General features: G+C 33.0%; 1 protein-coding gene across 47 annotated transcripts in view; it reads left to right on the top strand.

Moving 5' to 3' along the window:
• The window catches only part of LOC115879450 (myosin heavy chain, muscle), a 44,416-nt gene that overhangs the window by 16,152 nt on the left and 4,361 nt on the right, over positions 1-23,903 (top strand). For 5 of the 47 annotated variants that reach the window (XM_030896287.1, XM_030896285.1, XM_030896290.1 and 2 more), the window contains exons 9-22: positions 1,703-1,840; positions 1,914-2,183; positions 3,863-4,033; positions 6,454-6,633; positions 6,695-6,848; positions 8,601-8,653; positions 9,537-9,742; positions 13,174-13,291; positions 15,782-16,045; positions 18,913-19,122; positions 19,953-20,541; positions 20,602-20,899; positions 22,378-22,456; positions 22,723-23,898. In XM_030896287.1, coding sequence (XP_030752147.1) covers positions 1,703-1,840; positions 1,914-2,183; positions 3,863-4,033; positions 6,454-6,633; positions 6,695-6,848; positions 8,601-8,653; positions 9,537-9,742; positions 13,174-13,291; positions 15,782-16,045; positions 18,913-19,122; positions 19,953-20,541; positions 20,602-20,899; positions 22,378-22,456; positions 22,723-23,898 — 3,906 coding nt within the window. Of the gene's footprint in view, positions 1-1,241; positions 1,346-1,702; positions 1,841-1,913; positions 2,184-2,531; positions 2,703-3,069; positions 3,241-3,470; positions 3,642-3,862; positions 4,034-6,453; positions 6,634-6,694; positions 6,849-8,600; positions 8,654-8,827; positions 8,881-9,536; positions 9,743-12,854; positions 12,973-13,173; positions 13,292-13,683; positions 13,802-15,781; positions 16,046-18,912; positions 19,123-19,952; positions 20,542-20,601; positions 20,900-22,150; positions 22,230-22,377; positions 22,457-22,722; positions 23,899-23,903 lie in introns of all 47 variants that reach the window. The other 42 variants (XM_030896294.1, XM_030896288.1, XM_030896298.1 and 39 more) reach the window with 27 other exon arrangements.

Below are 23,903 nucleotides of genomic sequence, written 5' to 3'. Positions count from 1 at the left end.
TCGGACGCGCTGTTGTCCACAAACTTAAACTACAACGGGCCACACATTAATACGATTCGTCGTACTACATGTCGTACGACAAGCTGATACAACCGCTGGAACGACAGATCGGATCCGCGTTTATTCACTAACTAAAACTATCATTTGATGGTAATCACCAACAAGTAGTAGTTTTATTTTCCATTCATTTTGAATTCTATTGTAGCATCTGCTTTTATTTCTTTTAATTTTTCCAGTAGGATATCATAACTGGTATTTCTTTTTTGTTTATTTAGGTATTCCTTATACTTTTCACATCCCATAAACAAGGTTGATTATGATAAATTTCTATAAATTCCGCCCAAAACTTCTCGTTAGTATCCATTTTTAAGAGATTGTTTAACCATGTGCAATGAAAACACATAGGGTTTGCACACAAACCATCAAATCTATCGTATATACTACTGCGTTGTACTACAGATTTTCTGCATGCCATACTTCCGTACGATACGACTTTGTCGTACTACAAGTAGTACTACAAAGCCACTAACTATCCAACCATTGATCCAACGGTCGAAACGATTTGATGTTGTACAACTTGTAGTACGATAAATCGTATAATCTGTGGCCCGTTTTTTTTAGGCGCATCGCTTAGTGCTAAGTGATTAAATACCTAGTGAATTCGCCGCCCTACACTATTTCTTTTCTTAATAAATATGTTTACAGTTAAATGGCGTAATGCGGACCGCGGACCCCTGATACATATGCTATGGACCCCTAAGGGGTCCGTGGACCACACTTTAAGAAACCCTGACTTAGATGATAAGATGATTTTTAAATTCCATGCTTTGTTAACGTACTCCACAGGGTGTTTCAAACAGTCACCAAAATATCAACATTTTGTTTTTCCTCGTGTAATTGACAGATGGTAACTTTCATTTTTAATTTAGAAAGATATACTAAAAAGTTAAATGATATAGCTACAAATTGCTTAAAAAATCATCAAAATCGGTCCACTAGAACACAATATATAAAACTTTAAAATACATGAAAATTTTAAGTTTTTCGTGCCGGTGAGTGTGTAAGATAAATAATTTCTTACAATCTATAATCTACACTGTTTTTATCTATTTTTTTTATACTGCTCTAGGCATTTTTGGCTCTGAAATATTTGCCATGGTTCTGAACGGGTTCAGGATATGATATTTTTTCTCTTAGATATGCGTGTACCATATCTATACTACACATTTTTTTTTTGACAGGCATGTGCCTCTTGGTTGACGATATTTATGAGTATAACTACGTGTCTCAGGGTAAAATTACAATTCCTAACGTAAATGACGATGAAGAATTGTTGGCAACGGACGTAAGTCATGTTAATGTCTATGTAACAGTCTCTTATTGTGATGTATCGTTTTATCACTTTCTCTCGTAAAAAACGTTTAAAAAAACTTCCTTTCAAAATAGTGTATTTGTCAACCAAAAATGTGTATTGCATAGACCAAGTATCGTGTCTTAAAAAAATATTTTTAGTATCCGAACCCCATTAAGTAACTGTTTAACGCTTAATTTTCTGTAGCTTGTTGTCATGAATAACTCACTTGGTTAGTGATGTGAATACGTGTTTAAATTTCTAAAAAAGCACTCTTAAAATCAGGTATATTTGAAGGTGCTTTTTATTTCGTGTGTGCCACAAACTAATGATTTTCTTAAAAAACGGTAGGAAGCCTTCGACATCCTTGGTTTCACTCAAGAAGAAAAGGATAACATCTACAAGATTACCGCCGCTGTCATGCACATGGGTACCCTAAAATTCAAACAAAGAGGTCGCGAAGAACAGGCTGAAAGTGATGGTACTGCTGTGAGTATATTAAAAAAAACGAAAAATCGAACTAAAAAGTTTTATCATAACTATAACAATTTTTGTGCCATAGGAAGGTGAAAAAGTAGCCAAACTGTTGGGAATTGACGCCCAGGGTTTGTACACCGCATTCGTCAAGCCCAGGATTAAGGTCGGTAACGAATTCGTCACCCAAGGTCGTAACGTCAACCAGGTCAATTACTCCGTTGGTGCCATGTCAAAGGCCATGTTTGACAGACTTTTCAAGTTCCTCGTCAAAAAATGTAACGAAACTTTGGACACCCAACAGAAGAGACAACACTTCATTGGTGTACTGGATATTGCTGGTTTCGAAATCTTCGACGTAAGTTTGAAAACCTCTTTCAAAAACTTTCACATACATTATACAAACATTTATTACTTAATCCTGTACATGGTGGAAACATTTATATATTTTATTTACAATTCTCTTTCAGCTATAAAACTTACAGCTTTAAAATTATATGTTTCTATCAATTTAAATTTAAATAAATTATTAAAGAGTATAAGTATAAACTTAAAGCTATAAGTAAAATAATTATACTTTGTACTTGAATGGCGAATAGTATGAATGATGAATAGATAAAACTGAAGGTGGTTGGTATAGCTATAGCTTGTTGCTTTATATTTTATTATTTTTTATTAATAGATTTTTTTTATTTGCAAAAAACAGTATAATGGCTTTGAGCAGCTTTGCATTAACTTTACTAATGAAAAGCTTCAACAATTCTTCAACCATCACATGTTCGTCCTCGAGCAAGAAGAATACGCTAGAGAGGGTATAGTTTGGCAATTTATTGATTTTGGTATGGACTTGGCCGCTTGTATTGAACTAATCGAAAAGGTTAGATATGCTTAATAACAATTGCACTCTATTACACGCTTAAAACGTAAGAAAATAGGTAAGCTTTTTTGCATGCTATCCTCTTTCCACTTAACATCCAATCTTATTCTGATAGTACAAAAACCGCTTAGCATTAATGATGCAAACAAAAAGAGGCAGCAAATGTCAACTACCACACGACATGAACTGAGTGTTTGTTTACTTTGGCATAGGCTTTGCTATCGAGATACTAGGATTACTCCTCGAGGAAACAGTTGTTCCATACATCCATGTTCGTGTGTATGTGTCTGTATGTATGCAATCTCCTTACAGGGCTCTGTAAAAGGGCTTCAATTAGATATGTATGTTAAATATGTTTTGTGTATAGTTCAACGGTTTTGAGCAACTGTGTATCAACTTCACCAACGAAAAACTTCAACAATTTTTCAACCATCACATGTTCGTATTAGAACAAGAAGAATACAAAACTGAGGGTATCGATTGGGTCTTTATCGATTTTGGTATGGATTTAGCTGCCTGTATTGAATTGATTGAAAAGGTAAAAGTATCCCGCGGTTAGATTCCCACGTTTGGTGTCTGTATTTGAGTAGGAAGTGATGATGGGACTAAGCTTCACTGTATATAGTTTATATTATATTGGTCTTGCAGAGTACCTCGATCAAAATTTTAAACCATGAGTTTAAAAAGTTATTAGTGTTTTAAGATTCCACCCATGTAACAGGGAAGTGAATCAGATTGTGTTTGTGTTCACGTAGTTTTTACTCCCAGTTCAACAGCTTTGAACAGCTATGTATCAACTTCACCAACGAAAAACTGCAACAGTTCTTCAACCATCACATGTTCGTACTCGAACAGGAAGAATACAAAACTGAGGGTATTGAGTGGACCTTTATCGATTTCGGTATGGATTTGGCCGCCTGTATTGAGTTGATTGAAAAGGTAATTGAGACAGCCTTTTATTGGGGACCTGCAGCAACTCAATGTCATAAGTGGCTAATCCAGTGTAACCGATTCAGCGTTATTTTCAGTATATAACGACGCCTATTTTTGTGTTTAGATTGTTTATGTCAAGTGTTTCTAGCGCATTCCACCGTATGTACAGGTCGTTGAATAGCTGGAAGCACATGTAGTTATTTGTTTGTTTGTCTGTTTATGTGTAGTTCAACAGCTTTGAACAGCTCTGTATCAACTTCACCAATGAAAAACTGCAACAGTTCTTTAACCACCACATGTTCGTACTTGAACAAGAAGAATACCAACGCGAAGGTATCGAATGGGCCTTTATCGATTTCGGTATGGACTTAGCTGCCTGTATCGAACTTATCGAAAAGGTAGATTGCACTCAAAAAATAATAACAGCGAGTGCTTCTTCGACTATCGATAATTTATCAACTTACAACCTTTCATAATAATACAATAAACAACAGTTAACGATTTTAAACCATAAATCGAAATTATAATTAACTTTAATCCATTAAAATTAATTTTCTTTTCATAAAATTAACAATTTAACATTTTTGAAATATTTTTTTAGAAACGTTTCATTTTACGTTCTTTAACGAGTGATTAAATATTTAGATTTTCATTTTAATTAGATTAAAATTTAATATTTTAACTGCTATAAAAAATAAAGAGGTGCCATAATAATACACTCTGACTAGAATAACTTATAGGCAAATCTACTACAAAATAAAATCAGTCATTAACCAAATCGAATAATGGCAATGATATTTATTTATAAAGGAAATAAATATTAACAATGTAACTTTTAAAACTTTAACAATTTTTAACTGACATAATTTTCTATACTATGAGACTCCTTTACTCCCAAGAACTGATTATGCTTTTTGTTTTGTAACTAACGTTTAACCAAGTGGATTTAACCCATCCCTACCAGTGTTAGGGTTGAAATATTGGTGTTTCATTCTAACTGATAACTAACTTTTAACTTTTACAGTACAACGGCTTTAATCAACTGTGCATAAACTATTCGAACGAAAAACTCCAACAATATTACAATCACTACACGTTCATTTTGGAACAAGAACAATACAAAATCGAAGGTGTTCCTTGGAATTTTATTGATTTTGGTTTGGACTTACAACCTTGTATCGATTTGATCGAAAAGGTAGTTTCAAGTCGAGTTTCCGTAGTATTCTTTTTATATTTTAATGCACGAATCTCCCCTTTGTAGATTACACTACATATATACAGGGTGAATAGTGTCTAGTAAAATATCTTAAGTTTTTAACGGTTTGTTAGTTTGTTACAGACCTTAATATTTATGTTCTTATCATTGTCCGAAAATTAATATTTCAAATGTGCCTGGTACAACTAAACATATTTCATCCAATAAATAAGTAAAACACAATATTCCATACCTTATACGTAAGTAAGATAGATTATACTATATATATATCAGATGAAAAAAAACGTAAAGGAATTTTTTTTGTCAAGTTTAAAGTTTTATATTTTTTTACTCTTTGCCCTATTTTGAATATTTGAAATTTTTAAAAAATTGTATATAAATCTATCGACTTTAATTCGATATAAGATAATTGAAGGGTTGTTTTTCCTCTAACTTTTAAACACCCTGTGCAATAATTTCGTGAGTAACTTAACAAAATATTATTTTTTCAGAATATATAGAATATAGAATTTTTCAGAACCATGTCTCCTGAGCATTTTGTTTTTTGACTCATATCAACACATGCCATGGTTAATTTTTAAGAGCGAAATGAACTTGCCACCACCAATTTGCAATTTTTTCAAGTCTCATTTAAACTTTATGATGTTACTTTTTAATATCACGTGAGGTGGCTTTCGTAGCTATTGTCATAATCGTATCGACACTTAATTGTTATATCATATATTAAAATTTTAAAAAACGTTAAAAGCTAACGATACAGACTTGGTTTTAATAAATATTAGTAACACTAACAGAACTAAGGATATTAAAAAAAATAACTGTAACAATTAAGTGTACAAACAAACAAAAAAATTGTAAAAAATACTCTGAATGAGGCTGCTAATATATTGTGTTATATTTTCCCATATTTTTTCAAGGACCAAGCAAATATTGGCCAATTGTACACAACAATAATCACCAAAACCACCTCGTTATTATGAAAAATAACATCAAAAAATTGCAAAATGTTTGTGGCAAGTTCATTTTGCTCTTAAAAATTAATCAAGGCTTATGTTGACATGAGTCAAAAAACAAAATATTCAGGAGACATGGTTCTTACTGAAAAATAATGTTTTAGGAAAATTTGCTCATAAAATTATTGCACATGGTGTTTTAAAGATAGATTAAAACACAACTCTTCGATTAACCCTGTATAATACGTCAAATAATAAAGTTTATAATAAAACCAGTTTACGAATTAAAATTGATATATTTCTATACAATTTGCTAACAAAATCAAGGACTAAAAAATTTAAAAAAATATAAAATTTTAAACTTAACCAAAAATGTTTCCGTTGCGTTTTTTTGCATCTGAGTGTGGAAGACCAAAGTACTAATGAACCATAATTAAAAAATCTTAAATTAAAGTTATGGCATTTTATGCAAGCACCTAGTCGCCCTGTATATATAATACTAGGTCATATAGAATATGCACAGTTAACTGTTAAAATAAATCTTAATTTTTCTTCGCACGAGGCACTATGAAGGTAGAGTAAAAATGAAATATAACTAATGGCATTAGCGTTGTATTATATACTAACTGAATATTATTCCTAACTATAGCCTATGGGTATCTTGTCCATCCTTGAAGAAGAATCTATGTTCCCCAAGGCTACCGACCAAACCTTCGTTGAAAAATTGAACACCAACCACTTGGGTAAATCACCCAACTTCCAAAAGCCCAAACCACCAAAACCAGGCCAGCAAGCCGCTCACTTCACATTGGGTCACTACGCCGGTAATGTAAGTAGCTTAAAGCCAAACTTTTTAGTAAACTGATAATTTATAAGCACATTTAAATTAGGTACCATACAACATCACTGGTTGGTTAGAAAAGAACAAGGACCCCCTGAACGACACTGTTGTCGATCTCTTCAAGAAGGGTACCAACAAATTGTTGTGCGAAATCTTCGCTGACCATCCCGGTCAATCTGGTGGTCAAGATGCTGGTGGCAAAGGTAAAAAGATATATCCTTGCATTTCATTTCCCCATCAAGTCCTATTTTATATTTTTAAAACTTATACAGTGTGGCGCCCGTCATACGACGCGGAGGCTCCAAGGAAAACGACAGTCTCTATTGAAATGAGATTTTGTGAGCTTAGGTAGGCTAATTTAGAGCATCTCTTAAAAATATAGAGATGATTTTTTTTGTATTGAAACACTCTTTATATTATCTGATTTTCGGATTCTAGAAGAATAATAAAGGTGTGTTCATTAAACATTTATATGAGTAGAATGCAAGATTTTTTAAATTTCAATAAAACTACCTAAACTGGAATCTTTTATTAGTTAAAATAACTATTGTACTCTAAATCAAATTAAAACTTGGTCTAAAGAGTCATACAGGGTAAGAAAAAATTAATATTGAACATTGCAACTTTAAAAGCAAGCTACTCTTTTATTTTAAATAGACCCAGTATATTATTGCGATATTCAATCGGGAATTTATTCTTCAAAATACTTATTGGTTGTATCCAAGAAAAAAATTTCCAGATATTTCCATTTTTATGATTTAGTGTGATCTTTATTATTTGATAAAATCTAGATAGTTGTGATATGTATAACGTTACTTCAACATAGCTGCCACATTAGTTCAATTTTAACAACTAGTTTTTATTTTGTATCAGTTAAAACAAAAAAAAATCTCAGATATTTGTCAAAAATGGAAACTTTCAACATCCTACATCAGAGAGAATTGATATGATTCTAATAGTTGGTGACTGTAGTGTGCATTCACCAACTAATAGAATATTCAAATGCTCCAGATTTATCTAGTCTCGATTTTTTATCATGGAGGTCTATTTGACAGTGTTTTCAAAACTCGACCAACTATTGTCGACAACATGAGAGAAATTATTGTGGCTGCTTTTCGAAATAGAACTCCACATATGCCTTCTTACACGAAACGATCTTTGAAAAAGAATCATTTTATGCAGTGAAGAGAAAAAGAAGCATTTTGAAGCTTTGATTTCATCTAGCTAATTTTTGGAAATAAGAAAAGGTTTATCAGAGCCACCTAGATTGTGTAAAATAATAAAAATCATAAAAATGAAAATATCTAGAAAAATCTTTATCTAAGGGGTAGATAACCATAATAGTATTTTGAAGATATATGAATTCTCTATTGAATATCGGAATAACATACTGGGTGTTTAAAATAAAGGAGTAACTTGCTTTTAAAAGTGCCCAATATTCAATATTAATTTTGTCTCACCCTCTATAGCTTACCGGATCAAATTTTAATTTGATTTAACATACAACGATTATTTTAATGCTAAATAAAGTAAGATATTAAAAAAGATTATTAAAAAACTAAATATCAGACTATACAGTGTAAATTACTGTTATTGAAATTTAAAATTTATTCCTCATTTTCACAAAATGTGAAATATGTCAAAATCCTTACATTTTAGGCATATGTTTCTTTAATGAAACTCACCTTTATTTTTTTTCTAGAATCCAAAAATGAATTAATATATAGGGTATTCCATTACAAAAAAAAACAACTTTCACATATAACTTTTTTGGAGACATCCTGCTCTTTATTTTTCAAAAAATGCTCCGAAATAACCTACATATGCTACCAAATTTTCATTTCGATATAAACCGTTCCCCTTGAAGCCAATGCGTTGTTTGAGATGCGCCACCCTGTATAACTGTATCTTCAACGTCTTCATTTTTTACATTATAATAATTCTATTTAATTTAGGGGCGAAGAGAACCAAGGGTTCCGCCTTCCAGACTGTATCAGCTATGTACAGGGTAAATACTCTGAATAATCTCACGTGACGCTGAGCTCAGAGCTATTACCTTTCTTAACTTATAATACCATTCAACTTTGCCTCAACCCCCGCTCAAATTCCTTCCCCGTTAGTAGAAAATAAGCTACTTACTCATTAATAAATTTGAAGCTTTATATATACGCATGTTTTATAGGTGGTCGTGGTAAGAAGGGTGGTGGCTTTGCTACCGTGTCTTCTGCCTACAAGGTACGTTTAAAAGAAATTTAATTGGCCTGAAATTGTTCTGTTTTGATCATCCACTGACGTTTCAAATACTGTTACCTTACAGAACGTTGTCATTTGTTAAAAGTGTTTTTATAGGTTGTCTTCCCTCTTGAAACAACAAAGGAGCACCTCTAAATTCAATTTTATATGTCGTTTTTAACTCTTTTGTGTATGGCATCCGGACCAGACGTAAGAAATACTTTTGTCGCTGGTTTCAATTACACGATAAAAAAAATCTTTAAATCATCAACTAACTTTAAATATTTTGCCCAAAACACCTCAGGGTTGAAATATTTCATTACTTTAAATTCGCTGGCAAAAAAACACCAAAGACCAGTATTGGAATTAAAAAAAATGTAATTAACTCATATAAACAGGTTTGACTTAAACCTGTGTAACCATTGTAATACTGAAAATGGCCACACATGATATTATACTCACGTTTGTTTAAAACACTAATCATTCTGAAATACTAGAGCTGTATCCTCGCAGCTAGGCTGTTTTTGATACTAACCAATATTAATACATTAAAACTTATGTTAACGTTTTCATTTACTGAAGTCCTTAAGAGCAATACTTCAGTAAAGTTTAATGCATTATAATATCCTTTTCGTTTAAACATTTTTATGGGTATATAGGAACAATTGAACAACTTGATGTCCACCTTGAGAGCTACTCAACCTCACTTCGTCCGTTGTATCATCCCCAACGAATTGAAACAACCTGGTGTCATTGACTCCCACTTGGTAATGCACCAGCTGACATGTAACGGTGTACTTGAAGGTATCCGTATCTGTCGTAAAGGTTTCCCCAACAGGATGGTCTACCCTGACTTCAAACTCCGGTAAGTTTTGATCAAAAAATTTAAATTACATTTAAAGAAACTACACTCATTGGAACATTTTTTCATCAACATAAATATAATGTTATATATTTTTTACTTTTAGCCTTATTTTCATCATTTTTTTTAGCAAACTGTATATAAATATATCAACTTCAATTCATAAACTCAGTTTTTTTATAAACTTTAGTATTTGGCTTATTATACAGAGTTAATTGAAGGGTTGTTTTTTACCCTAACTTTAAAACACCCTGTTCAATAATTTCGTGAGTGACTTTTCCGAAAACATTGTTTGTCTGTCAGAACCATGTCTCCTGAGCTTTTTGTTTTTTGGCTCATGTCAACACATCCCTTGATTAATTTTTAAGAGCGAAATAAACTTGCCACCAACCATGCAATTTTTTCAATCATTACTTTATGATGTTGTTTTTTGATATCACGAGGTGGCTTTGGTGGCTATTGTCCTAATGTCATGTCGACACAGATTAGAACTCTATATTAAAATTAAAAAAAAAACGTTAAAATGTAACGATACAGACTTGGTTTTAATAAATATTCGTAACACCCCATAATCAAGGGTAACACTAAAAGAACTAAGGATTTAAAAAAAATAACTGTAGTAACTAAGTGTATAAACAAACAAAAAACTTAAAAATACTCTAATACTTTGTATTGCCTCCCCCGGCTGTTCATAATGTTAATGAAGCTGCAAGTAGATTATGTTATGTTTTCCCATTCTTCTTTAAGGACCAAGTGAATATCGTACACAACAATAATCATATATTATATCACGAGACCTATAAATTTAATCGATTAAACTCTTCAAATATATTTTGCGCGTGATTTTGCTTGGAAAATTGTTGAATGCACAATAATTTAATAAAAACCAGAAGCGGGCGAGGGTTTTTATTCTAAAATTATTGTGCATGATACTATTTTCTAAAAAGCAAAATCATGCAAAAAATTATTTGGATAGTTTAATCAGTTAAATTTATAGGTTGAGTGATATACGGCTAGATTATTTCCTGAATGACTTAGAATGAAGCGAATGGCTTAGGATGAATTAAATAATTATAAGAATTTTATTATCTATAAAATTTAATATTTTCGGACAACATTTTCAAAATGACGTCTCGTAAGTCATGTTTGTGCTTCTGCTACCTTGGTTACGCATCCCAACAATGCATCGAGGACCGTTTCGCATGTCAACATATCAAATTCTGACCTATTTTTCTCCACTTATTTGTTAAAAATAATATCGAAAAGGGGGTTTTCACCGATTAAAATCGTTATTAGGTCATACATATGAGTTGTAAATCAATGTTTTTAAATGAACTGTTGCCAAAACCTCTCAGAATTAGTGATAAACGACAAGAAGAAAACCCAAAAGGAAGCCGGAAAAATAATCGCGGTTAAACTAGTCTTGGGATTTAATCCCTTATCTAAACAAAATTTATTCGAAAAATTAAATTAGGTGATTGGTCCCTTTCACGATGAGGGAAATAATCACAAAATCCACCTCGTCATTATGAGAATAACATCGAAAAGTACAATAATTGAGAAAATTGCAAAATGTTTGTGGCAAATTCATTTAGCCATGGTTCTGACCGAAAAATACTGTTTTAGGAAAATGTGCTCACGAAATTATTGCACAGGATTTTCAAAATAGAGTAAAAAACAACTCTTTGATTAACCCAAGTCAAATACTAAACACAAGTCAAATGCCCACAGTCTACCCACAAGTCAAATACTAAATAAAGTTTATAATAAACTGAGTTTACAAATTAAAGTTGATATATTTATATAGAGTTTGCTAAATAAATCAAGAAAACAGGGCTAAAAATAAAAAAATATAACTTTTAAAAACTTGACCAAAAATGTTCACGTTGCGTTTTTTTTGCATCTGAGTGTAATGTCAACAAGTAATGGACATAGATTCAAATATTTTACAAGAGATAATAAAATATTTATAAAAAATATCGCTACCTTTGCAACTGAAACAGAAAATTAAAAAATAGTAAAGCCTCAGAACCTCGAAATTATTGGAACAAATTAGTGGTTTGCATTAGCGTAGAAGTTTGTTCCTCTAATTTCAATGTAAGCATTCAAACCGTCAAAATTAGTGGTAGTAATTTTCAATTAGTAGAAAAATCTAACCAACTTTTAATTTTTGTCTAACTAATTAAGCTTGATTTTGATGCATCCGTTATCCGACGATACGTTGATACGATATTAATTTTATTGGTAAAATTTGAAGACTTTGATTGGTTAGAAAATAACGCAGTTTTTAAGTTTATTACATTTTCATGCCTCCGTTTGTCGGATATATACGTTGGTGTCATTTTATATTTTCGTTTCCATAACTATTTTGCTATTTTACTTATATTTTTATTAAGGTTAGATTAAATTTGTCAAAAAAGTGTCAAAACGTCCGTTATCGTATGAACGGGTCCATTGACGGGCTAAAGTAAAATATTTGCGAATGAAAAGTGGCGCGAAAACCCTATGACCAATCAAAGCACCGTCGGACCATCGTATCAACGTATAACGGATGTATCAAGCTTAAAGCAAATCAAGCTTAAAGGTGAGTTTATATGGATCCGTAATTAGTCGTCCGTTGTTTCGTCACTCCAATCATATTTAAGTATGATCTGTCATTTTTCAAATAAACCAATAAAATTGCATCAAATCAACGACGGATGACGCATTACGGATGCATATAAACCCAGGCTAATACTTCAAAATTTACACGTAATATCATTTTTGCCTTTGATCATCCGTCAAGATCAATTCTCTACAGATACAGCTACAACTGACTACAATAAGGATATTTTATTAATTTTAATTGTATTTTTCACATTGTTAATGATCCTACATTTTTAAGTATAAAGTATAATTGAAACCACTAATTTACTCTACTAACTCCGAAGTTCTGAATAAGGCTTAATACATCTATGCTCTATTCTGATTCAAACTTGTAAAAATAGAACTCAAAAAATTATCTAAATAGAACAGGAAAAAAAAGACAAAAATATCAAAATAAAATAATTAAGTGATACAGGAAACTTAAACATTTGTTTAATAGTGTTTCATTTACATCTTTTATGCCATCTAGTTACATGATCTTAGCTCCGGCTACTATGGCAAAAGAAAAAGATCCCAAAGAAGCTGCTAGAAAGTGTTTAGAAGAAATCGCTTTAGATCCCGACAGCTACAGGGTTGGGCATACTAAGGCAAGGCGGTCTTAACCTTGTTCTGTCCTTCTTTGTCAGTCTGCTCCTTGTACATATCTCGTTTTTTGAATGTTGAAAAATGTAATGTTTCGTTTAATTGTCGAGGACCCTGAAAATTGCGTTTGTTTTATGACCTAAATTATTACGTTCGTACTGTATATTTATTGTAAATTAATTTACCGTACCTGTGTGTTTGTCTAGTTATAAAATCTTGAATCCTTCTGGAGCGTCCAAAGAATCCGACCCTAAAAAGTGTGCCGACGTCATCTTGTCATCCACCAGTCTTGATCCTGAATTGTACCGTCTTGGTCACACTAAGGCATGTTCCGGGATTTATTTTTTTGTTTGTTTGATGTTTTATTTATTGTTTTTGTACCTAAAATACTGTGATTGAAGCCACAGTAGATGAATGAGTTGATATTTTTATTATGTTTTGTGTTTGTGTAGAACAGCTACTAGGACAAGTTGTTCTTCATTACTATCTCCTGAAAAAAATAAGCTTACGTTATCAATGTATTTTACCAATAAATTTAAAATAATAAGAACAATTGATGACGTAAGTGTGAATATAAACAATACAAACAAGGTTTACCTTTTCCAATAAATACTATGACTATATTGGAATATTGTAAACCGTGCTTTCACCATCCCATTCCAATGTTTTTCCTATGTACAAATGTAAATAACACTTTGACTTCTTGCGTAAATCAGATACAAAATTCTGGCCGCAAGTTTGATCAAGGACAGCATGACCCCTGAAAAAGCTGCAGAAGTGATTTTGGACAGTATCGCTCTTGAAAAAGAACAATACAGATTGGGAAAAACCAAGGTAGAACCTAAACACATACTTCAAAGGTTTTACTTGCTTTGTTTGTTTTTGTTGCTTGGATTTTTGTTTAGTACTGATGCCTGTTTTTTGTTTAAGCGTTGTATAATGATTTGTAATAGTTTTAAGAGCATATTTATGTTTCTTTTAAGTAAATTTACTTTTATACAATCTTGTTAAAAAGCAGTTAATTACATGTGCTTATTATTATTATGCTTTTAAAAATTAAAATTTAAATACAGAAGTAACAAAAAATATAATTATTTTTGAAGTTTAAACCTTTTTTTATATTTTTTACTATTACACCATTTTTGTTTCTCATTGAATTTTTCATATAGTTAAGCTGCAGCATCAGTTAATATTGCTATTAGTGAATTATTTAGAAAATGTGTACTGCACGTAAAAGATTAATTAAAACATATTAGTTATTGCAAACGTCAATTTAGTATTTTTCTATTTATACATACCGAATGTTTTTCAAAAGTGAAAGTTCACTCTTAAAATTTTTTTATTTTTTTCAAATCAAAAATCGAAATTTGGTATGTTAGTATGTGACATTAATCGGGAATGATTGACGTATTAAGTTAGTTTAGGTTTCTTCCTGTTTCACCGAAAATAACTACAACTTTTAATTTTTAAATGGTACTCAATATTTTTTATTTTATAAAATAGAAAATAGCATTTTGAATAAAAATGACCTATCATATGTGAACTTTTGACATTTTCAATTAAAAAAATAGCATTTTAAATTTCAATCTAGAGTGTTATGACTTTGTTAAAACCATTAATTTTTAATCAAGAAGCTTTGGAAAAATAGATTTGATCGTCTAATGCTTTTCGTGTATTTTCCGGGTCGGTTAGATGTCCAAATCGTATTATTAATCACAACTAGGTAATTTTTTTTTTCAAATGGACGACGGGGGCTCATTAGCACAATTGCAAAAAGCATTTTTAAGATTAATTTGGTACAATATACTTGACATTTCGAGTCAAATTATATTATCGTTATGAACAGTATGAACACAGCTATTGAAATTCATAAGACAATTTTTTCTTAAGCGAAAATGTCAAAAGTTGACATATGATATGTCATTCTATTCAGAGTGTAATTTTCTATGGAATAAAATAAAAAAAATTCGAGGGTGTCAATTAAAAATCAAAATTTGTCATTTTGAAAAAGCATTTTTTACGAATATTTTGGTACCACATACTCACATACTTGGTATTTCTAGTCAAATTGTCGTTAGATTTATGGCTGGGCACTCTAGATTGAAATTTAAAATGTTATTTTTTAACTAAAAATGTAAAAATTGACATATAATGTGTCATTCTATTCGGAATGCCATTTTCTATCAAATAAAGTAAACAAATACCGAGGGTGCCATTTAAAAATCAAAAGTTGTAGTGTTCTGGTGAAACAGGAAGTGAACAACACAAATTGAATATGTCGATCAATCATTTAGATATGTCATTTGCTAACATACCAAATCTCGTTTATTTATCTGAAAAACTAAAAAAGTTAAGCCACATTTGAAAAACACTTGGTATATATTTGTGTCACTGTTTTGGTTAGGATTTATTTGGGTATATTTAATAAAACTTACTTTATAAAATATATATCAAATACCAATGTCATAACTACCAATTTATCTTAAAATTTAATTGGCGTAAAAATTATTTTGATTTAAATTTGAAAGTATTCAGACTGAGACAGATATTTTTAGTAAAAAGTCATGCGTCAATGAATATACCTACTTAAATTTCTGGATCCAGAAACTTAATTTTGGATAATCTTGATTACGTTTTAACTGTATATTTTAAATTAAAATCCGATAAAATGTAAAACATATTTTCTGGACGAATTTAGAATCTTCAAACTTCTCTAGCACAATGCTTAAGATACTTATTGCTTTGAAAGACTAACTTTGATGCTCCAGTCCACGTAGTGCTACGTCTAACAAACAAACTTTTCCAAAAATGTAGGTATTCTTCCGTGCCGGAGTCTTGGGTCAGATGGAGGAACTTCGTGACGAACGTCTCAGCAAGATCGTCACCTGGATGCAATCCTGGATCAGAGGTTACCTCTCCAGAAAGGAGTTCAAGAGGCTGCAGGAACAACGTTTGGCCCTCCAAGTGTGCCAGAGGAACTTGAGGAAGTACCTCAAGCTCAGGACCTGGCCCTGGTACAAACTGTGGCAGAAGGTCAGACCACTCCTCAACGTCACCCGTATCGAGGATGAGATCGCCGTAAGTACTCAATTCAATTTTTTGTTATCAATTTTACAGTTATTTCGATTTAATATTGCTCTAGATTAATGTCTGGTGACTTCTTTTATCGCCTTTTATCTTGAAATATTGCGTTAAGACTAAGACTAATTTTTTACTATCGAATATAAGTTTTATTTATATTTTTATTTAGTTTTTTCAAAATAAACTTTTGAATTTTAAGGCTAATAAAAACACTTTAATTCAACATCAAATATGAATACTTGAAGTAAAAAAGTTCCGTTCATAATAATTACCTTTCTCGCAATAATTTCTCCTCTATACTGGGTGTGTCATAAATAAGTACAAATATTTTTAGGGTTAGTTTATTTCGACCCCAGAAACACGATTATGATTTTTTTGCGAAAAAAAATTAAAAATTTGGAATTTGTGGAAAAAAAATCAATTATTATTTAATTAATTATTTTTGATAATATGGCAACATAGCTAGTAGATTAAATTTACAAAAAAGAAAACCCATAAAAAATCCAGTGGTTCTCAAAATTTAAGCAAAAAATCATTTTTTTGAAACTTTGAAAAAACGGTAAAAAGAAGATATGTTTCTTTTATTGAGATACTACTACCAGCACTGAAAATATTTGGATCTATATAAGACTCACCCTGTATATACAGCCGTGTTGAATAAAAAAAACTTCAATATCGCAAGGCAATAATTGATTGACTTAACCTGAACTTCTATACTGCGTGAGTCTTAAATAAGTGCAAATATTTTTGGGTGTAGTATATTTTGACCCCAGAAACACGACTGAGTTTTTTGCGAAATTTTTTTTTTTGAAAATTTGGAATTTTCTGAAATATTTTTGGTAATTTTGTTAATTTTAGTAAAAAAACATATTTTCATGATTATATGGCAGCATAGGTAATAGCTTAAATTTTCAAATAAGAAACCCCAGAAAAGATCCAGTATTTCTCGAAATTTAACCAAAAAAAACATTTTTTTTTAATTTTCAAAGTAAAATAACTCGGTTATTTTGGACTTTGAAAAACGACAAAAAGAAAATATGTTTCTTTTATCGAGATCTACTAGCCCTGAAAATATTTGAACTTATTTAAGGCTCACCCTGTATATAGGGATATAGGAAGTAAGAAAGATAATTATTATGAACGGCACTTTTTTACTTCAAGTATTTGTTGTTTTTTGATACCTCCAAATATGCTAAAATCAAAATTTAAAATTACGACATTATTCCATAAAGTTGAATTAAATATAATATGTTCCTGAATTCTTCACGATTTTGAGTCAGTTCTTATTTTAGTAGTCTTATCATCAATCTTCAAATCATCACATCTTCAAATTATCTACTTTTACTTTTTGATCTCAGATGAACCAAAAACCAAACCGTTAATATTTTAAGAAATCTGTTTTTTCCTTCAGTTCTTGCTGTAATACCTAAAATTTAATATTATAAATGTGAACTTACTTAATGTTCTCAAAACATTTAAAATAATCTATTTTTTACCACTCAAAAAAATGGTGTTTTAATTAATTTTAAAGCAAATTTTAATTAAATTAAAGTAAAATTTATTTTATGTTTTTTTAAAAATCTCTATCTTTAGTCGATATTTATAGGATATAGATATTTCTTCTTGTTTAGTATGGATTAAAGAACTAAGAGTATTTTCGTACAAACTGAGTACATCATGGACGTTTCTTACGAAAATCTAGAAGCAACTAAATCGAAATTGTTAGTACTAATTTGAAATGATTTTTATAGCAGGTCTGTTTGGTTTCTATCTAAATACCAGTAAATAGAAACTAATGCTATTTTTCTAGCAATATTTTCTGTATCTGGATTAAATACATTATCCTAAATTAGGAGACGGCAATTTATGACGGTGTTTTTTTTTCTCGGTTTCTGCGTAAGATTCTTAGTCACGCCTGAATAATATCTTTTTTTTAAATCAAAGAAACTTTATCCGAAAATATCCGAGGCTATTTTACGACGAATTTTTGTAAACAAACTTAAGCCCGAGCCGCCTGTTATTGAATTTATTTTTCGCGTTTTTCCTAACCGCGTCTGATTGTTATCCATCAGTAATACGGTTATGGGTTCTTTTATCGATGTTTAAAATCGAATTACATTTTTCGAGCGGCGGCGCTGACGGACGGGATGCTTTCCTAATTTTAGAAAATTTTTGAAAAACCGAAGAATTTTCGCGTGCATTACACACGTTTTCCTAAAATAAATCCCGTACACCGACTGTTGATCAAAAATGTTCCGAAGATTAATAGCGCACCACTTCGGTTGTAAATAGCCTGACCTGTATTGGAAGCCGCCTGTTTACGCGATGGAAGCGTCTTTTTTACGGTAACAAATTAAATCACCTGTCCTGTATTAGATTTTGCTAAATATAAAATTGATAGCCCCCCTTCCATCTATTTCTGTCAACTATGTCGGTCATATCGCATATTTCCATGATCTTTCATATTTCTCCCACGCCACTGGTGTCGCCCCCCCTAACACGACTGCGGACTTAGTTCAGTTCACAGGAACGAGGCGAACGGTGCTCATTCACATTTTTTTCTTGCCTTCGTGCATCCGATCCTCATTTTCGACACACATTACCTCTCTTACGATATGGCATCCGTGGCTACAAACGAGAAGGGCCTGCAAGAGTCCCAAGAAACGCAACCCGTTGACGAACAGAAACCGAAAAAGTCAAAAAAACCTAAGGAATCTGCCGAAATTAAAGAACGCAAACAATCCGAACCCGAATTAACCGACGAACCTGCCAAAGAACCCAAACAGACCCGCCGTTCGCCCGAAATTAATCCCCAAATGGTTGCTTTGGAACGAGAGTACTTACAAAAAGAATCCGAATTACAGAAACTGGAAGAGAAGGCTGCCAAAGCTCAGGAGGCATTCGAACGTGAAGAGAAAGCCAAGAAGGAGTTGGAAGTCTTGTACGCCAAACTGTTGGCCGAAAAGACCGAGCTGTTGTCCACCCTTGAGGGAGAGAAAGGATCCCTTTCCGAAACTCAGGAGCGTGCCAACAAACTCCAAGCCCAGAAGAACGACCTCGAATCTCAATTACAGGTATGTACTTTTTAGGCAAATTTTAAGTATCCGAGTAGAAAAAAACCGTAATTTTAATTTAGACGTATTTTCCAAAATGTTTGAACAGTTGCGTCTGGAGTGCCGTTGTATATTTTCTCACTCCGCATAAAAATCCATGACGTAAACATTAACTGTTTTCTTTTAAATACATTTCGCTATTAATACTTTCAATATTTTCGAAGAGCCTCCTTAAACGAAGCACGTCCTTCGATAATATCTTTCGTTAGTTAAATTTTGTTTGAACGTTGTTAATTTTTAATAATTTTTGGCTCGCGTTCAAAGATGATTAGAAATCGTTAAAAAATACCTGTAACATTTTATTGGCCGGGATCCAATAAAAGTGCATTTAATTAAAAGACATATATTCCTTCAACATCAGATTAGGTTGTTTCGAAAATATTCGATAAACTAAAAATATGGGTCGAGTCAAATTTAAGTGAGGATGCAGTCAATAATCACTACGTAGGACAATAAAACTTCTTTTTCAATTTGTCAAGCTTTCGAGAATTTTATTCTCATCATCAGGCCAGTTTGAATGATTTAATGAACAAAACAACATCCTCTGCACAATAAGGCCTTAAATACTAACATTATAGGACATTGGATTCACAAGGAAATTTTCTTTGTAAAATATTAAAATACATACACATCTATCGACGTTCTCGAAAGCTGGACAAAATGAAAAAGTAGTTTTATTAGCATACGTGGTGATTATTGACTGCATCCTCACTTAAATTTTAAGTTTTTTCTTAACTTAGCCAGTCACGACTAAACCTGCTGTTTATTAATATATACGTGTAATTTTTTAGGAAACCCAAGACCGTTTAGGACAAGAGGAAGACTCCCGCAACCAACTTTTGCAACAAAAGAAGAAACTCGAACAGGAAATCTCCGGTTACAAGAAGGACATCGAAGACTTGGAACTTAACCTCCAAAAATCCGAACAGGACAAGGCCACCAAGGACCACCAAATCAGAAACTTGAACGACGAAATCGCCCACCAAGACGAACTCATCAACAAACTCAACAAAGAGAAGAAACTGACTGGTGAGAACAGCCAGAAGATCGGTGAAGAACTCCAGGCTGCCGAAGACAAGGTCAACCACTTGAACAAGGTCAAAGCCAAATTGGAACAGACCTTGGACGAGCTCGAAGACTCTCTCGAACGCGAGAAGAAACTTCGTGGTGATGTTGAGAAGTCGAAGAGGAAGGTCGAGGGTGACTTGAAACTCACCCAGGAAGCTGTCGCCGACTTGGAACGCAACAAGAAGGAACTCGAACAGACCATTCAACGCAAGGACAAGGAAATCTCATCTCTCACCGCTAAACTCGAAGACGAACAATCCGTTGTTGGAAAGACCCAGAAACAAATCAAGGAACTCCAGGCCCGCATTGAAGGTACTGCTCTCTGATCAACATTTACCCCAGTTATAACTCAAAATCGTTTTTAATTTGCAGAACTCGAAGAAGAAGTCGAAGCCGAACGCCAAGCCCGTGCCAAGGCCGAGAAACAACGTGCCGACCTTGCTCGCGAATTGGAAGAATTGGGCGAACGTCTGGAAGAAGCTGGTGGTGCCACTTCTGCCCAGATCGAGCTCAACAAGAAGAGAGAAGCCGAACTTGCCAAACTCCGCCGCGACTTGGAAGAAGCCAACATCCAACACGAAGGCACCCTCGCTAACCTCCGCAAGAAGCACAACGATGCCGTTTCTGAAATGGGCGAACAAATCGACCAACTCAACAAACTTAAGGCTAAGTGAGTATTATTAGTATATGAATATTTCTATAATACAAATATAAGAAAACAGTTCCTTTTTTTAGTATTAATAGATAATTTTAAGAAGTAGAATTTTTTCAAAAGTAGAATACTTTCATTAAATCTAAGAATATTAGTTACTTTATCAAAAATAGAGAAAACAGAGTAACGGTCATATTTTGTAAGTAAACAAAATACAATTCTTATTGCCAAAAAAATATAGCAAACACGGAATTATACACTTTTAAATATTGACGTTCTGCTTAGTATAAATAAAATATGATTTTTGAAAGACTAAAGTGTATAAAGTCGAATCATTTTAGATCGAAATTTTTCAAGATTTTCAGGATTTACGTGATAAAAATACACCTGAATTCCGGGATTTTGGGATCCCGGTTTGGAAAGCCTACTTATAATTCATGTGCTGAATCAAATCTATTTGAATATGCAATGCTAGTCATTGATGACTATTTAAAATATGATATGGCTGCACGACACAATCAGCCATTTTAAAATAGTATTTACGTATAAGAAAAAAAAAATCACTGGGAATTAAATCAGCATTTTTGCTTCTATTCATTATTCTATATCTGAGTGAGTAGTGGCGTTCAACTATTTCATAATTAGATAATTCAATGAAAATAAGCAATATTTCTTTACTTCAAAAATTAATATAAGAAGCAAGCATTCGTATAATATAAGTAGCGTAATTCGTAGCATGGTAATCCGTTTAGATTTAAAATGAAGAGAAAATTATCTCATAATAAACACATCTTATTATAATAAACAATATCCTTTAAATAGAAAGAAAATATTTTTAAAACTTCTAACCGGTAATCTGTTAGCATTATCTCCTAATCTAATCATTCTGTGGATATTTATCTTGTTCTTTATTGACAGCGTTTAATTCTTTTTCTAAATGCTAACTTATTGGATAGCCAATCGTTATTTTTAAACCACAACTTACAGCAACTAAATATTTATACCATTTTTAAATTAGGAAAATTTGGACAAATGAATAATTTTTATACCTAACCACAATAATTTTTACACCTAAACTTGAAACACTTAATCTATTAAGTCATAAATTTAAACATCATATAATAAAAAAAATGTAAGTGTACAATTGTTAGCTAGGTATTTTGTAAACATGTTATAATGTTTTCAATATTTCATTTGAAAAAAATGATTTAGCGTCCTTTCATATGTATAGTAGATTCTAAAGTACTAAAATAAATATGATAAATCTAGGGCTGAAAGAGACCGCGCCAGTATTTACCAAGAACTCCAGCAAACTCGCGGTGCAGTCGACCAAGTCGGACGGGAGAAGGTACTTAGAAACCTTGCACGTCCCGGTCTAGTTCTGTATCTGTTATTTTTACCCGCACCTACTGTACATACGTTTAGTTTTCCTCCAATGTACCCCTTGTGTTTAGATAGTTGTTAAATGTAGTGTTCTCTCTCTCTTATCCATTTAGGGCTGAGAAAGAAAAGGCTCAATACTTCGGCGAACTTAACGATCTCCGTGCCTCCGTCGACCACTTGGCCAACGAAAAGGTATTGAAGGGACAGCCGCTTAACTCAGCCGTCTAATCATGTTTTTAGGTGTCTTCGCGATGCATAACATCAAGAGATTACGCTCAACAGGCTTTATTCGTCTGGATTTTTCCACTCGAACACTACCATTTTGTTAACTTAATTCTCTTTGCCAGCTAATACTTTCTCATAACTTATTGGTAAAATGCTCCAAAACGCTTGATGTTTAATTTTTGTGTATTTCTATTTGTAAATAAGGAAATATACTATAATATATTATTTTTTAGGCTGCCATTGAAAAGGTCTCCAAACAATTACAACAGAACCTCAACGACGTTCAAGGCAAACTCGACGAAACCAACCGCACCCTCAACGACTTTGATGCCGCTAAGAAGAAGCTCTCCATCGAGAACTCTGACCTCCTCAGACAACTCGAAGAAGCCGAATCCCAGGTGTCTCAACTCAGCAAGATTAAGGTATCTCTCACCACCCAATTGGAAGACACCAAGAGGTTAGCTGACGAAGAAAGCCGCGAACGCGCTACTCTTTTGGGCAAGTTCCGCAACTTGGAACACGACTTGGACAACATCCGTGAACAAGTCGAAGAAGAAGCCGAAGCTAAAGCTGACATCCAACGTCAACTTAGCAAAGCCAACGCCGAATCCCAATTATGGCGCCAGAAATATGAATCTGAAGGTGTCGCCCGCTCCGAAGAACTTGAAGAGGCCAAGAGGAAACTTCAAGCCCGTCTTGCTGAAGCCGAAGAAACCATCGAATCTCTTAACCAGAAGGTCGTTGCTCTCGAAAAGACCAAGCAACGTCTTGCCACCGAAGTCGAAGATTTGCAATTGGAAGTCGACCGTGCCAACGCTATCGCCAACGCCGCCGAAAAGAAACAAAAGGCCTTCGACAAGATCATTGGAGAATGGAAACTCAAGGTTGACGACCTTGCTGCTGAACTTGATGCCAGCCAGAAGGAATGCCGCAACTACTCCACCGAATTGTTCAGACTTAAAGGAGCTTACGAAGAAGGCCAGGAACAACTCGAAGCCGTACGTCGTGAAAACAAGAACCTTGCCGATGAAGTTAAGGACTTGCTCGACCAAATTGGTGAAGGTGGCCGTAACATTCACGAAATCGAAAAGGCCAGGAAGCGTTTGGAAGCCGAAAAGGACGAGCTCCAAGCCGCCCTTGAGGAAGCTGAAGCCGCTCTTGAACAAGAAGAAAACAAAGTTCTCCGCAGTCAATTGGAATTGTCCCAGGTCCGTCAAGAAATCGACAGACGCATCCAAGAGAAAGAAGAAGAATTCGAAAACACCCGCAAGAACCACCAACGTGCCCTCGATTCCATGCAAGCCTCCCTTGAAGCTGAAGCTAAAGGTAAGGCTGAGGCTCTTCGCATGAAGAAGAAGTTGGAAGCTGACATCAATGAGTTGGAAATCGCTTTGGACCACGCCAACAAGGTAAA

Source organism: Sitophilus oryzae, unplaced genomic scaffold (genome assembly GCF_002938485.1).
Source record: "Sitophilus oryzae breed Bouriz unplaced genomic scaffold, Soryzae_2.0 scaffold_1576_pilon_pilon, whole genome shotgun sequence".
Classification (NCBI taxonomy): Eukaryota; Metazoa; Arthropoda; class Insecta; order Coleoptera; family Curculionidae; genus Sitophilus; species Sitophilus oryzae.
This window is presented reverse-complemented; position numbering and strand designations above follow the sequence as displayed.